Here is a 13268-nt window from a genome sequence, read left to right as displayed (position 1 = left end):
AATATATATTATGTCACATGTGAATTTGCGATTAAATTTTTGCCCAAACTCTATAAAATTTCTGGCTCCGCCATTGATGCATTTACTTAAAAAGAAACATTACTACATGACTTCAAACTCAATTGTGAAGAAATCAATTTTACAAATTCATTTTTTATACATTTAAAAATGATTTTTTACCTCCAAACATAAATATTACTCTTAAATTCTTTTTTTTTTATTTTTAAAGAATTACACCTAAATTCATCATTCATCTCACTTTTATATAGATGTATTTAACATAAATAATCTCACCTTAAACTCAATCTTAATCAAAATCAATTTTACAAAAATCAATTAAATCAAAATCAATTTGCACCACCAAGAACCCAATCAATCTTTTCCATAATCACATTTATCAAATTCTAACGCAATCAGACAAAAAAATGCTTAAGATTGATGTCAACGCATACTGTAAAAATAAACTGTCTCATGTAATTTTTCAAAAGCTTTAAATTGTTGCGCTTTTGAAGTTCTAGTTGTATTTTTTTTCCTTCACTCCACGGGAAGCAACAATTGTTCATGATACAATGATATCTGATTGTCAAAAAGAACATGAACTGTGTTGTTTTCTACAGCTACGTTCTGGAATCTTGTCATCATCATAACATTAACTCCCATCAGAGACAAGAAGGGTAACTCTCCAAAAAATAGTTTGTTTAAAGAGCTGAAAAAATGGTAATCCATTAGTATAATGTAATATATACTACAACCAAGTTCTTTAAAACAAGCATCATAAAGTGAGTATTGTATTAGTCCATGCAAAAACATATACTAAAATAATTAAAAGGCAAAAACAAGCTAGTACAAAGGAGAAGATAAAAAAACAAAACCCAAGAATGTTCAGATGGACATAAACATCGTGGCACATTTTCAATTACCATTTAGAACTTACCATTCACTTTTAACCCCACGTATATACTTGATCCTTCAGTTCTTGACACATGCCCTCCACATGTCAACATATAGTGCCCCATGCCAATGGGTTGGTTTTGGTTATAAAAGTTAAATACTACCTTAATATTATTTTCTGTTGCAAAGAAGCTTCAAAGGTGAGTGAAAGGGATAGTTAATGGCTCCAAAGAGTGCTAAGAAAGTGGTGGTTAGATCCACAAGGAAAGTTGTTCAAGAAAGTGTGCAAGTTTCTGTTGTAAGCAGCCACAAAAGATCAACACGAGGTAACAACAAAGATGTTGAGATAGATAAAGATGCAGGCAATGCTACTCAACAAGAGCATGTGAGGATCATTCCTGTTCAAGAAGTGACTTCTCAAACCAAAGAGGATACAAATACAAACACAAACACAACCACTGTCACTTCTGAAGACACAACAAATCAAGAAAACACTCCAAATGATGCTACAATGGAACCCAAAACCCCACTCTCGAATAAAGAGCAGGAGAAAAAGGTTAGGACCAAGGAAGGAGGAAATGATGGTAAAGGAAAAAGGAAGAAGAAAAGGGGGAGGAGAATGGGTGAAGGGTATCAGAGATATGTGTATAGGGTACTAAAGCAAGTGCATCCTCAAATGGGGATTTCATCTCAAGCTATGACTATTCTGAATAATTTGATGAATGACATGTTTGAGAAGCTAGCTGATGAAGCTGCAAAACTGACAGCGTACACAAAACACATGACACTAACGTCGAGGGAGATTCAAGGTGCAGTGAAACTGGTTTTACCAGGAGAACTTGGAAAACATGCTATTGCTGAAGGAGCCAAAGCTGTTACCAATTATGTATCTTATGTTGCCTGATATATAGAGGCATACAAGTCTTCATGTTTATATGATGCTCCAGCCTTTTGTATAGTAAGTTTGGGTGTGCTGTGTGGCTGAGTGTGCCCCCTAAGTTTGTTTGTTTTTCCGATTTCTTTTAGGAGAAGAAAAGTGCAGAAAACTAGAATGGTTGTTTTTTATGTGAACTACTTTCACTGTGTTGATTGCTAATTATCACCTATAGTAGGAGAAGCTCTTTAACTTATTCCTTATTAATGTAGGACTTGTTTTCCCAATATATTCCACTGTTTGTTAACTTATTTCTTATTATACTAGGTTTCATATTGACCTAACTAACTTATATTGAACTAACTCATATTTACAAAATTAACTTGCTTCTTAGGCTATATCTCTTTTTAATGTGGAATTTAAATATTTTCCATAACTCTTCGCAATCATTCTTCAGCATTTAAGAATAGTTCAAACAATCACGAGTACGTTGTCTAAGAAATAAATTGAAAAATGCCAAGTGTATACAACAATAGTGAATGTCAATTATATCTTGATACAAGAATTTTTCAAGATAACGCACCGAGTACATTATGTTGAACATTGAAATAAGCCATTACTTGTGTTAAGTAAATGTTGCTTATCATCCCGTATTAGATATTGAGCTACATTTTACGTTTCATCAAGAAACCTATACATAGAAAACTGAAAATGCAAATGCAACTTTACATGACAAAGGTGGAAACTGGTCCTATTTGATCTATCTATACAAAATCATCTATAAAGGAATTATATCTCAAAACTCCCAAACCAAAAAAATTACATTCATTCAGAATCCAAATTCCAAAATAGAACCATCAGGGGTTGCTTCACAAAGGAAGAAAAAGAAAACAATCATCAGGTGTTTCCCTCAATGAACTCAACATAGATACAGTAATCATGGCAAGAATCAGAAAAGAAAATTAAAATAAAAAATACCTGGAGACGTCCAGGGGATAAAACTTGTAATCCTGTACTTTGTTTATGTGATCCTTAAAGCAAAAATACTTATATAGAATTATATAGAATAAGCACGAATCACTTCCACCACTGGTGCTCGACACATTGGACACTTTTTTCTACTATCAAGCAATTGATTTGCACATTTTGAACATGTGCACATGTGCCCACATCTGCAAGACAAGTACAAGCGCATGAAAAAAGTTATTAACATTAGGAACAAAGTAGTTTATGATGTGTGAAATTGATGCTTAATATTACCTGTACAACAAACAATCAATACTGCCTTCGCAGCATATACAGCAAAGCCCTTTCCTCACACATTCCCATTTAGATTCATCTGGCGAAACATGGTCATGTACTCCTGTGATGAATTTAACTTGGTTATTTAATAGTTGTGCTTGGGAGAGAGATTGATAAACGTCGATTAATTTTGTAAAATTGATTCTGAATAGAATTCATTTTAAAAAAATTAACTAAGTAATAAGTGAATCTGGAGTAAAATGATTTATGTTTAAAACAAATACTCCTAGTCAAACTAAGATTTAGAGTCGAAATCAGCTTTGCCTAACAAGAACAAAAATCATATATTTTCACTAAAATCACGTTTGACATTAAGACAAAACCAATTTTGATACAAGTTAGGTCGAGGCAAAGGAAAATAAGATACAAAATATAAAAGGCACCAATGAATTATAGACCTGATGAACCAGTTGAGCGATTAAGAGCTGCAGAGACTTCTTGTCTTATTGAGCGTTGCAACTCAAGCTGCATATCCATACAAGCCTCTAGCATTCTCTGCATATTATTCATCCTTTGCTGTAGCCTAACCATGTCAATTCTCAAGTCACTAATATTATCCCAGTCCTGCCGAAAAAATAAAATCAGAAAATTATTATTATTCAAATATTGACACAGGTACAATGTAGAAATTTGGAGACTTTGATGTCAAGACTAGGGAGTATGGAGTACATCAGCTAAAGGAAATCGGTTGTGTCCTGCAAATGAATTCACAGTTCCTCGGCGCTGATTGTTTATGCCGTTCTGCTGTGTCCAATTGTCATGACGTGAGTGTCGATCCCATAGAGGAGGCAGAGGGGGAGGTGGTGGTGGTAAAGGCAGGTTAAGTGAATTATTGACAATGTCCTCTGTATCAACAATCTGATCCCTTCTCTGCTGCTCCAGGTCTTGTTCTGTTGAGGAAGAAGACGGGGTTGTTTCTTGCAGCTCTTCCCACTCAACGTGAGCATGACCTTGCCTTTCAACATATGATTGTATCAGCTGGTCAAGACTTTCACGAAAACTGCTGCGTAGGAGGTTTGAGACACTTCTCCTGCAGAAGGAAAAGATATATTTATTCTCTCTTTCTTTTTCGTTTCAAGAAAAAAATTGCTAAAACTCTTCAGTCATATCTACATACCTACTTAGCAGTTCCCTGAGTTCAACACTGTACACGTTGTCATCTTCTGGAAAATAGAATCCATGAATTCTACCAACTGGAGTTGCTCCATTATCAGAAGGTCCTCCCAACCAAATTTCCACAGCTTCTTGAAAGCTGCCATCTTCTTGCCACACTTCGGAGGCAGCTACTTGCTCTTGCAGACGAGAATTTTCTCCATCATCATTTCCCAAGATGTTTTGAGGCCATTCATTTGATGTGCTACTGAGCTGATTATCATCCACACTTTCCTGAGTACTATCCCTCCACTCAACGTTAGTTTGATGCCAGTCACTTCCTTCATTTTCAATAATAATTTCTTCATGTTGCTGTCTTTCTAGAGCAACAGATTCAACCAAATCTACATTATCAATGATATTGCCCTCTGCACGATTGTTGTGATTTGATAAATTGCTTTGTTCACCAGTTATATCACCCCGCATAGACTCCTCAGTATGTATATCACTTGGTTCTTGTTCTTGTTCTTGCAGATTGCTATGCTCCGTAACTTCAATTTGCAAGCTTTGTTGGGTAAGGTTGTTACCAGTATCTTCGGATGGTATTGTGTCAACATTTTGTGCATTGCCATCTCTTCTTTCAACACTGATATTGGAAGACGACTCACAAATTCCTGTTTCTTCTTCTTCATCATGAGCACATGACATCCCAAGTCTATCACTTCCCTTATTATTAGGCTTTGATTGTTCGGAATGTGCAGAGGTGACTACTTGTGAACTTGTGGCTCCAGTTTGTTCAATTCTATCGACATCAATATCACCGTCAGATGAGGTATCAGATAGGTTGCTTGCTGCTTGACCATAACCTAAATTGTCCTTTCTAAACGAAAATCCTTCCCTATTCAAAAGACAAGTTAACGTCATTGGTATGACGCACATACAAAAAAAAAAAAAAAAAAAGAAAACATTTTAATGACGGAAGGGAAAAGGAACAAGTAGCTTTAAGCAGGAAAAATGAAGCAGCAACAAACAGTTACACTTTATTTGGATAACGGGAAACCAAGAAAAAGAGAAGATTATTCCAACCATGTCGACTTTGCAGTAACAATATTAATTTCAAAACGATCTTCTAGCAGCAGTAGCCTTAACCCATCAATCAAACTGTCATTTCCCAACAAAATACATACTATTAAATACACATAACAATTTGGACACATTTGCAATAACATTTATTTCAAAATGATCCTCAAGCAGTAGCAGCCTTATACCATCATTCTGTCTTTTTTTCCAACTAAACTCATACTCCAAAGTGAAGACACACACACACACACACGCACTCATATAAATTGTGCCCTGACTTTTTGTCGACTAAAACAAACAGAACTTTCTTCCATGAACTGAAAAATATGTTCAAGCATGTAAAACTTCCATAAAGCAAAGTTAACAGAAAATCTGAATAAAATAAACCATGAAACGTCATGATTGAAAACAACAAACAGAATGAAAACAATGTGACAGCTCAGCACGTATTAGTGAACATAACAAAAAATGAAAACAAAACCCAAACAAACACACCTAATTTTAATGTTAGCAATATCCACCTTCTTCACTTCAATTTTACCATCTTAAATGATGTTGTTATTGTGCTACAATATTCTGCCTTTACGTCCTCATTTCGCAGCCATAAGCTTAGAATAACGAAACTTAGAGTTATATATTTCTGTATCAAAACCACGTGTTTGAACAAATACAATAAATGTACACCAATCTGCCCTTATACATATATTGGAAGGAGTTATTAGACATTCCAAACCAAAGAGGGACATGAATAGCAGAATATCTCAGTACATGTCAGCTATATGGGTCGAAAATAGAAGAGAAAGACGGAAGATGTTTGACCTATTAACAGAATGCAAGAAACTTAGGAAATCAAAAAGGAAGTCACAAATAGATAAGTTAGCAGAGAAATCAATCAATCCAGATGACTTCAAACAAAATTAAAAATTAGCTTCTTCTCAACTTAATGGAAATACGACTGCATACCTTAGACATGATACAGTCTGTTTTTGTCTCAGTAAGCCTAATTCACTTTCTGCAATGGAAGTGGACCGGTTACTATCAATGGGTCTATCATTTCTCAAAAACCTGCCTCTAAGCAAGGCCTGCAAATATTTTTACCAAACAATCATCAGTTGCAAGAGCAAAGCTCATATTCTAACAACAACAACAACCAAGCCTTATCCCACTAAGTGGGGTCGGCTACATGGATTAAATGACGCCATAGTGTTCTATCATACACCAAATTTGGATCCAACTCATTGACCTCTAAATCCTTTCTAATGGTTTCTCTAATAGTTTTCCTAGGTCTTTCTCTACCTCTTTTAACATATTCTAATAAAGTCCTAGATTTTAAATTTTTTAATTATAGATTTAAATATAGGTTTGTTTGTTTAGATTTGAAAAAAATGCTTTTAAGGTATAGTTTTTAGTAGTTATTTCCTCTTGATACACTGTCATTTCAAGCTTCAGAGAACAAAATAGCTTCTTTTTTTATTTTTAAAAATCTCAAGTGTTATGAAAATTTCTACTTATGTTTTTCAGTGTTCTTAAATAGAGGTTTTGCATTAAGGAATTGAAACAAGTCGCTACTGTTCAACGATGCAGTATTTAGTACAAAATCTTGTGAAATAGAGGCGCAATAAACGCTGTTGCATAGTGGAATTTAAAACAACCACTATTGTTCGCGATCTGTAATTGACAACATTTGAAATTAATTATTATAAAGTGTTATCTTTCTTTCAAACGGGGACTGTCTTCCTTTTCTAAATTATTTACATTTCAGTTTCTAGGTATTTTTGTACTCTGTAATGCACATAATACTGGTCACCTTTCGCTAAGCCTACCATGATACTGTTTCATTTCAAGTTCCCCAACAAATTGAGTGAGCATAAATTGATAAAAATACTTTAAGTGTTCACTAACAGTTTCACTAACAAATAATTTACTCATTACACAGATAAAAATGGTCCGCTGTCCATGGTAGATACACATATGGTGCAAAAAAAGTTAAGAAATATGATAAATAAGATGTATCATTTAGTGAACAAACCTGAATGCGATTGCGATGGGGAAAATGAGATACAGCCCGACGTTCCAACAATTCCTGAACCTCTCTTTGCCTCTCCATCACAGCCTTCTTAACCATATCAAGCAAAACCTGCCGACCACGTAATTTACGGATTCTTCTTCGTGATATATGCTCACTTTGGCCTTCATTCTGGTTACCAAATTCAGCAGGTTGTTCTTCCCTATTTTCCCCAACAGAAACACCTCGCAACCGGCTACTCGTCTCTACCCATTCCCTTACGATACTAACTCTTTCCTGGTCAGTTCCCCCAAGCAATTCACCCCTCGAACCACTATTCCCTCGATTAATATTTGATGCACGATCCCTAGAACCACCATTACTCATCCATCCCCTGAAAATTTTCCTCACTCTTTCCCTCCCAACCTCTCCAATATCAGCAGAGTTTTCACGAATAGAACTGTTCAACTCCTCCTGATCCTGTTCATATTGAGACCCATTTTGACTTTGTGACTGTGACCATGTTTCAGATTCATTCTCACCTAAACCTGCATCTTCCTGTGATGGGTCTACAACCAACCCCTCACTCCTTTGTTGAACTAATACTTCATCCGGTCTTCCTTGAACCTGTCTCACCATATGCTCATCTTCAATCTCTCGCCACATTTGCAAAAGCGAAGATGACCGTCCACCTCCCCTTCCTCCATCTTCTTGCCTCCGTGGTGACCGAGAATGAGACTCCCTCAGGAAATTAGTATCCAACACAGCTGCATTGTGCACTCCAGCAACAGCCATTTCTAATTCCCTGACAAGCACGCAGCAGAATCACCGATCTTTTCAAACCATCTGATTCAAACACACTAAAAATCATAAGCAAATAGCAAAATAGGAAAATCAAACACTCCAAAACATATCATTTCACATTAATTCCTATCCATTTCAATCACTTATCCATTATCATTATTCTAAATCTACCCGCTAAATCATCGCAATAACAATCACGATCCATAGCAATCCATGATTTTCAGAGAATCACAATCGCGTTACGTTTTCGGAAAAATCAAAAACTGTTACTCCGTGGCCCACATCGCAATTTTTTACCTTTATTTAAAACCATTCATCCTAATTCCTAATTAACCTCATCAGTCAATAAATTAAATAACAAACTTGGAATTTTCAAAATTTACAATTGAAGAACGTACTTTATCTAATCATTCTTGCAATATTAATAGCATCATACCTAATTAAACAAAAAATTACCAATAATAAAATCAAATTATACCTATATTAGAGTTTGACCAAACAAATAAGGAACTAAATTAAGCTAAAATTCTAAATAAATGAGAATCCACAAAAATTTCTAAAGGAACAAAACGACACTCAAATCCGCGTTTCAGATCAATCAATTACAATCCAAGTTCTTAAGAAAAAAAAATCGGATTATTATTGATTAAGAAACGAATGAGTTAAAACGCAGCGTTTGATTCATGAGAAGGAAGAAAAAAAAATACCAGTGATGCGAATTTTGGTGTAAGATCAGAAACCCAATGTTTCTGAATGAAAATATCTTAGGAAGAAATTTAGAGAGAGAAAGAACGAGCGAAAATGGAGATACAGTTGAATTTAGAGAGAGAGAGGGGGGGGGGGGGTAAATATGGACACGTCAGCAATTGTGTTCTTTTTAGTATTTATTTATTTTTTGACTTTTTTGACACTAACGTCTGAATATTTTATTTGTTTTAATCAAAGAGGTCATGATTTCGGTGACACGTGGCAGAAGATTATGTGGAATTACGGGGGAATTGACTAGACGTGCCAATGACAAATCTTAAAACGGACGTCAAGTTTTGGAAAGGCATTCTAGTTCTAGAAAGAGGAAAAAAATAATTGAAAGTATCTTGTTTTATAAAGAAAAAATTAATTGAAAATATTTTCTTTTGACCAAAAAAAATTAAAATACTATTTCTAGAAATTAAAGCTTTGATGCAAAAATAGAGAAATTTGATATAAGGTAAATATGTTCTTCATTCCTATAAAATTACGAGTTTTTAAGTTTCTAGAAAGAGAAAAAAAATTGAAAATATTTTGTTTTATAAAGAAGAAAACTAATTGAAAATATTTTGTTTTGACCAAAAATGTTAAAATGTTATTTCCAGAAATTAAAGCTTTGATGCAAAAATAGAGAAATTTGATATAAGGTAAATATGTTATTCATCCCTATAAAATTACGAGTTTTTAAGTTTTAGAAAGAGAAAAAAAATAATTGAAAATATCTTGTTTTATAAAGAAAAAAATTAATTGTAAATATTTTGTTTTGACCAAAAAAAATTAAAATATCATTTCTAGAAATTAAAGCTTTGATGCAAAAATGTTAGGGAAATTTGATATAAGATAAATATGTTTTAATACTTACGAAATTACGAGTTTTTGAGTTTAGTTACTATAAAATTTTATAATGATAATATTAATCATATATAATATTGTAGTTTTTTTTGGTAGTGATATAATATTGTAGTTTGTAATAATAGTTTCTATTTTGAAGAAAAAATACAAAATATTGATATTTTTAGTCTTTATGCAGCAAATAAGGACTTAAAAGTGAATAAAATCTTTGTAAGGATTAAAACATATTTAACATGTTGATATATACTTATAGATTTTTTATTTCACACATATTTTTTTTAGCGAATGCAAAACTAATTCATTTCATGCATAATCAACGGATGCATAATAGTAGGTACGATATAGAATATATGGGGGCTATGATCACATAAAGAGAATTTAGCAATACAATGAGTTATTTTATTTTATTAGATATAATAATACTTCAAACTCATTAAAGGGGTATGAGATAAGGCAAGAGTATTAGCTATAAATTTACAATCTTTTTTTGTTGTTGAGAAAAGCTATAAATTTACAATCGTTTTCGAACAAAACAGCATGTATTCTGTTCCATATGATCACTTTGATATATTCAAGCAAGCTAATGGCTTTACCTTTTAATGCTAAAATGGTGGAAGGGAAGTGCATATATAATTTGATTTGCCAAGTAAGAACAACCCCAAAGAGCCTTTAAAACACATATTATACCCCAATATATAGTTGTTGTTCAAAATGGAGGCTTCAATGTTGCACTTTATCATGCCTATCGTCGGTCTGGATCAACTTTACGGATATCATGATTTTTGCTCTTTGTATATGTTGTTTTTGGATTTCCAAACTATTGTATTTGGATTTTCAAATTCTATTATCTACCGAAGTTGTTACTAAGTTGAATCACGATCAGGTCGCTCTTTTTAAGACGTTTCGTGGCACTGCCCAAAATTGTGCAAGACAGCGTATCAACCACGCCGCCTCCAGGATAAAACAAGCTCAGCTACAACTGTTCGATTAACTACTGCACTGTAGAGAATAGAAACGATATCATCAAGAAGAGGTTGACGGAAATGTATATAAGTCTTTTTAGAATTGACCATATCAACTACCACCTTAGAATCCATCTTAAAAATGAACTTAGAAAGTGATAACACACGACAGTTAAATGGTGGCAAATACACACACTATCTGTTGCAACAATATTTAAAATTAGGAGTGGTCCAATAGGCGGAGGGATTGTAGAGGTGTTCAAGAAACATTATTGTTTAAGATAATAGATTGATTTATTGACACTTGCGAAAAATATTTTTTAAAGTGCTTTCTTGTGTGTAATATTAAGATTAAGATCATTTGAAAAAAAATGGATACAGGCGGTGGAGGAAGTTGGGCATTTTTTAAAGTGCTTTATTATGTTATATAGATATGACCTCGATGCGTCGGAATTTTTTTTAAACGAAGATGTTTTGGGAAAAATTACATTAGAAAGGAACGTGAAATTCGTAGGAAATATTTATGAAAAACTCATTTATCTCATCTTTCGCATAACTTATTGACCAATTGTTATTGTTTAATTTTTGATTTTGTATATTTCAAGTAACTAATGGTTCATTTTTTGAATTTTTAAAAATCCGAGCTAAATGGATGTCAAGTTAATTACTTTGTTAATTTTTGGATTTTACATGTTTTTGACCCTTTCTCACTAAAACGGCCATAACTTGGGATGTCCTTATCCGGTAGGAGCTTGTGAACATTCGTTGGAAAGCTAGCAAGCATAGATAAAACCTCGATGCGTCGGAATTTTTTTTAAACGAAGTTGTCTTGGGCAAAATTCCATTAGAAAGGAACGCGAAACTCGTAGGAAACGTTTAAGAAAAAACCCATTTATCTCATGTTTCCCATAACTTATTGACCGATTATTGTTTAATTTGTGGTTTTGTATATTTCAGGTGACTAATGGTTGATTTTTAGAATTTTTAAAAATACGAGCTAAACGGATGCCAAGTTAATTACCTTGTTAATTTTCAGATTTTAGATGTTTTTGACCCTTTCTCACTAAAACGGCTATAACTTGGGATGTCCTTATCCGGTAGGAGCTTGTGAACATTCGTTGGAAAGCTAGCAAGCATAGATATAACCTCGATGCGTCGGAATTTATTTCAAACGAAGATGTCTTGGGCAAAATTCCATTAGAAAGAAACGCGAAACTCGTAGGAAACATTTAAGAAAAAACCCATTTATCTCATTTTTCCCATTACTTATTGACCGATTATTGTTTAATTTGTGGTTTTGTATATTTCAGGTGACTAATGGTTGATTTTTAGGTTTAGGGTTTAGGGTTTTAGGGTGTTTAGGGTTTTAGGTTTTTAGGGTCTTTAGGGTGTAGGGTTTAGGGTTTAGGGTTTAGGGCTTAGGGCTTAGGGCTTAGGGTTTAGGGTTTTAGGGTTTTAGGGATTTAGGGTTTAGGTTATAGGGTTTAGGGCTTAGGGTTTAGGGTGCTTAGGGTTTAGGGCTTAGGATTTAGGGTTAGGGTTTAGGGTGCTTAGGGCTTAGGGTTTAGGGTGCTTAGGGTTTAGGGTTAAGTTTTAGGGTTTAGGGCTTAGGGTTTAGGGTTTACGGTTTAGGGTTTAGGATTTTAGGGTTTAGGGTTTAGGGGTTAGGGTATATATAAAAAAACGACTTTATTTTTTTTTTTGCAGAATTTTTTCGTTTTTAAATGACCTATTAGGGGGTATTCCAAAAAAAAAAAATTACAGGGGGGTAAAGCACCATTAACCCTTTTTTAAACTTGCAATTCTATAGCTATCTTGTAGATATCTATAAGAATGAGATAAAATATCATATTTTTTTTTTTTAAATCAACAAATAATATATTAATCTAATACATTTGTAAATGTTTGGTCTCGTGGTAAATAGATAGATAGACCTTGGACATTAAAGAGAAATCAACAAATTATATCAACTTGTGATAAAATGAAATGGACTGGTTTTCCCTTTTTATTTTGATAATACTTAATATTTTAATCTATTAATGTATAATTATAGTTATAAAAAAAATTCTATTTTTTATTTATTATTATAATTATAATTATTAAAATTTGACAAGAATGAGAATGTCCTCGTTAAAATTAAATATTTTTTGTTATATATTATAATGACTAATGAGATGACTTATTTGAAAAACTTCATTACTTGTTAAGGAAAGTATGCATTAAAATTAATAATTATTGAAAATATTACAATTTGATAAAATGGGGTAATGTTAACCGGTGTCTCCGGGACACTGGTTAAGAAAACAAATGTAGTAAGTATTGCATTGGTAAGGAACGCGAAATTCCATTAGAATAATAAATTCCATTAGAAAGGAACCCGGAACTCATAGGAAACATTTAAGAAAAAACCCATTTATCTCATTTTTCCCATAACTTATTGACCAATTATTGTTTAATTTGTGGTTTTGTATATTTCAAGTGACTAATGGTTGATTTTGAGAATTTTTATAAATTCGGGCTAAATAGAGGCCAAGTGAATTACCTTGTTAATTTTTGGATTTTACTTGTTTTTGACCCTTTCTCACTAAAACGGCCATAACTTGGGATGTCCTTATCCGGTAGAAGCTTGTGAACATTCGTTGGAAAGCTAGCAAGCATA

At 33.4% G+C, this 13268-nt stretch overlaps 2 protein-coding genes across 5 annotated transcripts; one reads left to right on the top strand and one right to left on the bottom strand.

Annotated features, from left to right (window-relative positions):
- Positions 1–365: 365 nt before the first annotated feature.
- On the bottom strand, positions 366–8887 carry LOC25487467 (RING finger protein PFF0165c). Of its 4 annotated transcripts, none has more exons than XR_003009438.2 (10): positions 8756–8887; positions 7269–8090; positions 6203–6321; positions 5246–5320; positions 4185–5057; positions 3737–4097; positions 3466–3631; positions 3026–3128; positions 2744–2937; positions 366–706 (listed from the first exon to the last, which is right to left on the bottom strand). XR_003009438.2 is itself a non-coding variant. In XM_024776598.2 (9 exons), exons 2-9 carry the CDS (start codon positions 8037–8039, stop codon positions 2823–2825), a joined length of 2583 nt encoding a protein of 860 aa, XP_024632366.1. In that variant the 5' UTR covers positions 8040–8090; positions 8756–8887; the 3' UTR covers positions 2261–2822. The 4 variants fall into 4 exon arrangements, 1 of the variants encoding a protein (XP_024632366.1); XR_003009437.2 differs by lacking the exon at positions 366–706 and adding an exon at positions 2261–2632; XR_005644192.1 differs by lacking the exons at positions 366–706; positions 5246–5320 and adding an exon at positions 2261–2632.
- Positions 1112–1795, top strand: LOC25487468 (histone H2B.6). Its single transcript, XM_013609412.3, has one exon. It carries the CDS (start codon positions 1112–1114, stop codon positions 1793–1795), a length of 684 nt encoding a protein of 227 aa, XP_013464866.1.
- Positions 8888–13268: the final 4381 nt, after the last annotated feature.

This window comes from Medicago truncatula, chromosome 2 (assembly GCF_003473485.1).
Source record: "Medicago truncatula cultivar Jemalong A17 chromosome 2, MtrunA17r5.0-ANR, whole genome shotgun sequence".
NCBI classification, from domain to species: Eukaryota; Viridiplantae; Streptophyta; class Magnoliopsida; order Fabales; family Fabaceae; genus Medicago; species Medicago truncatula.
The sequence above is the reverse complement of the archived record's forward strand: the minus strand, read 5'-3'. Positions and strand labels throughout refer to the sequence as shown.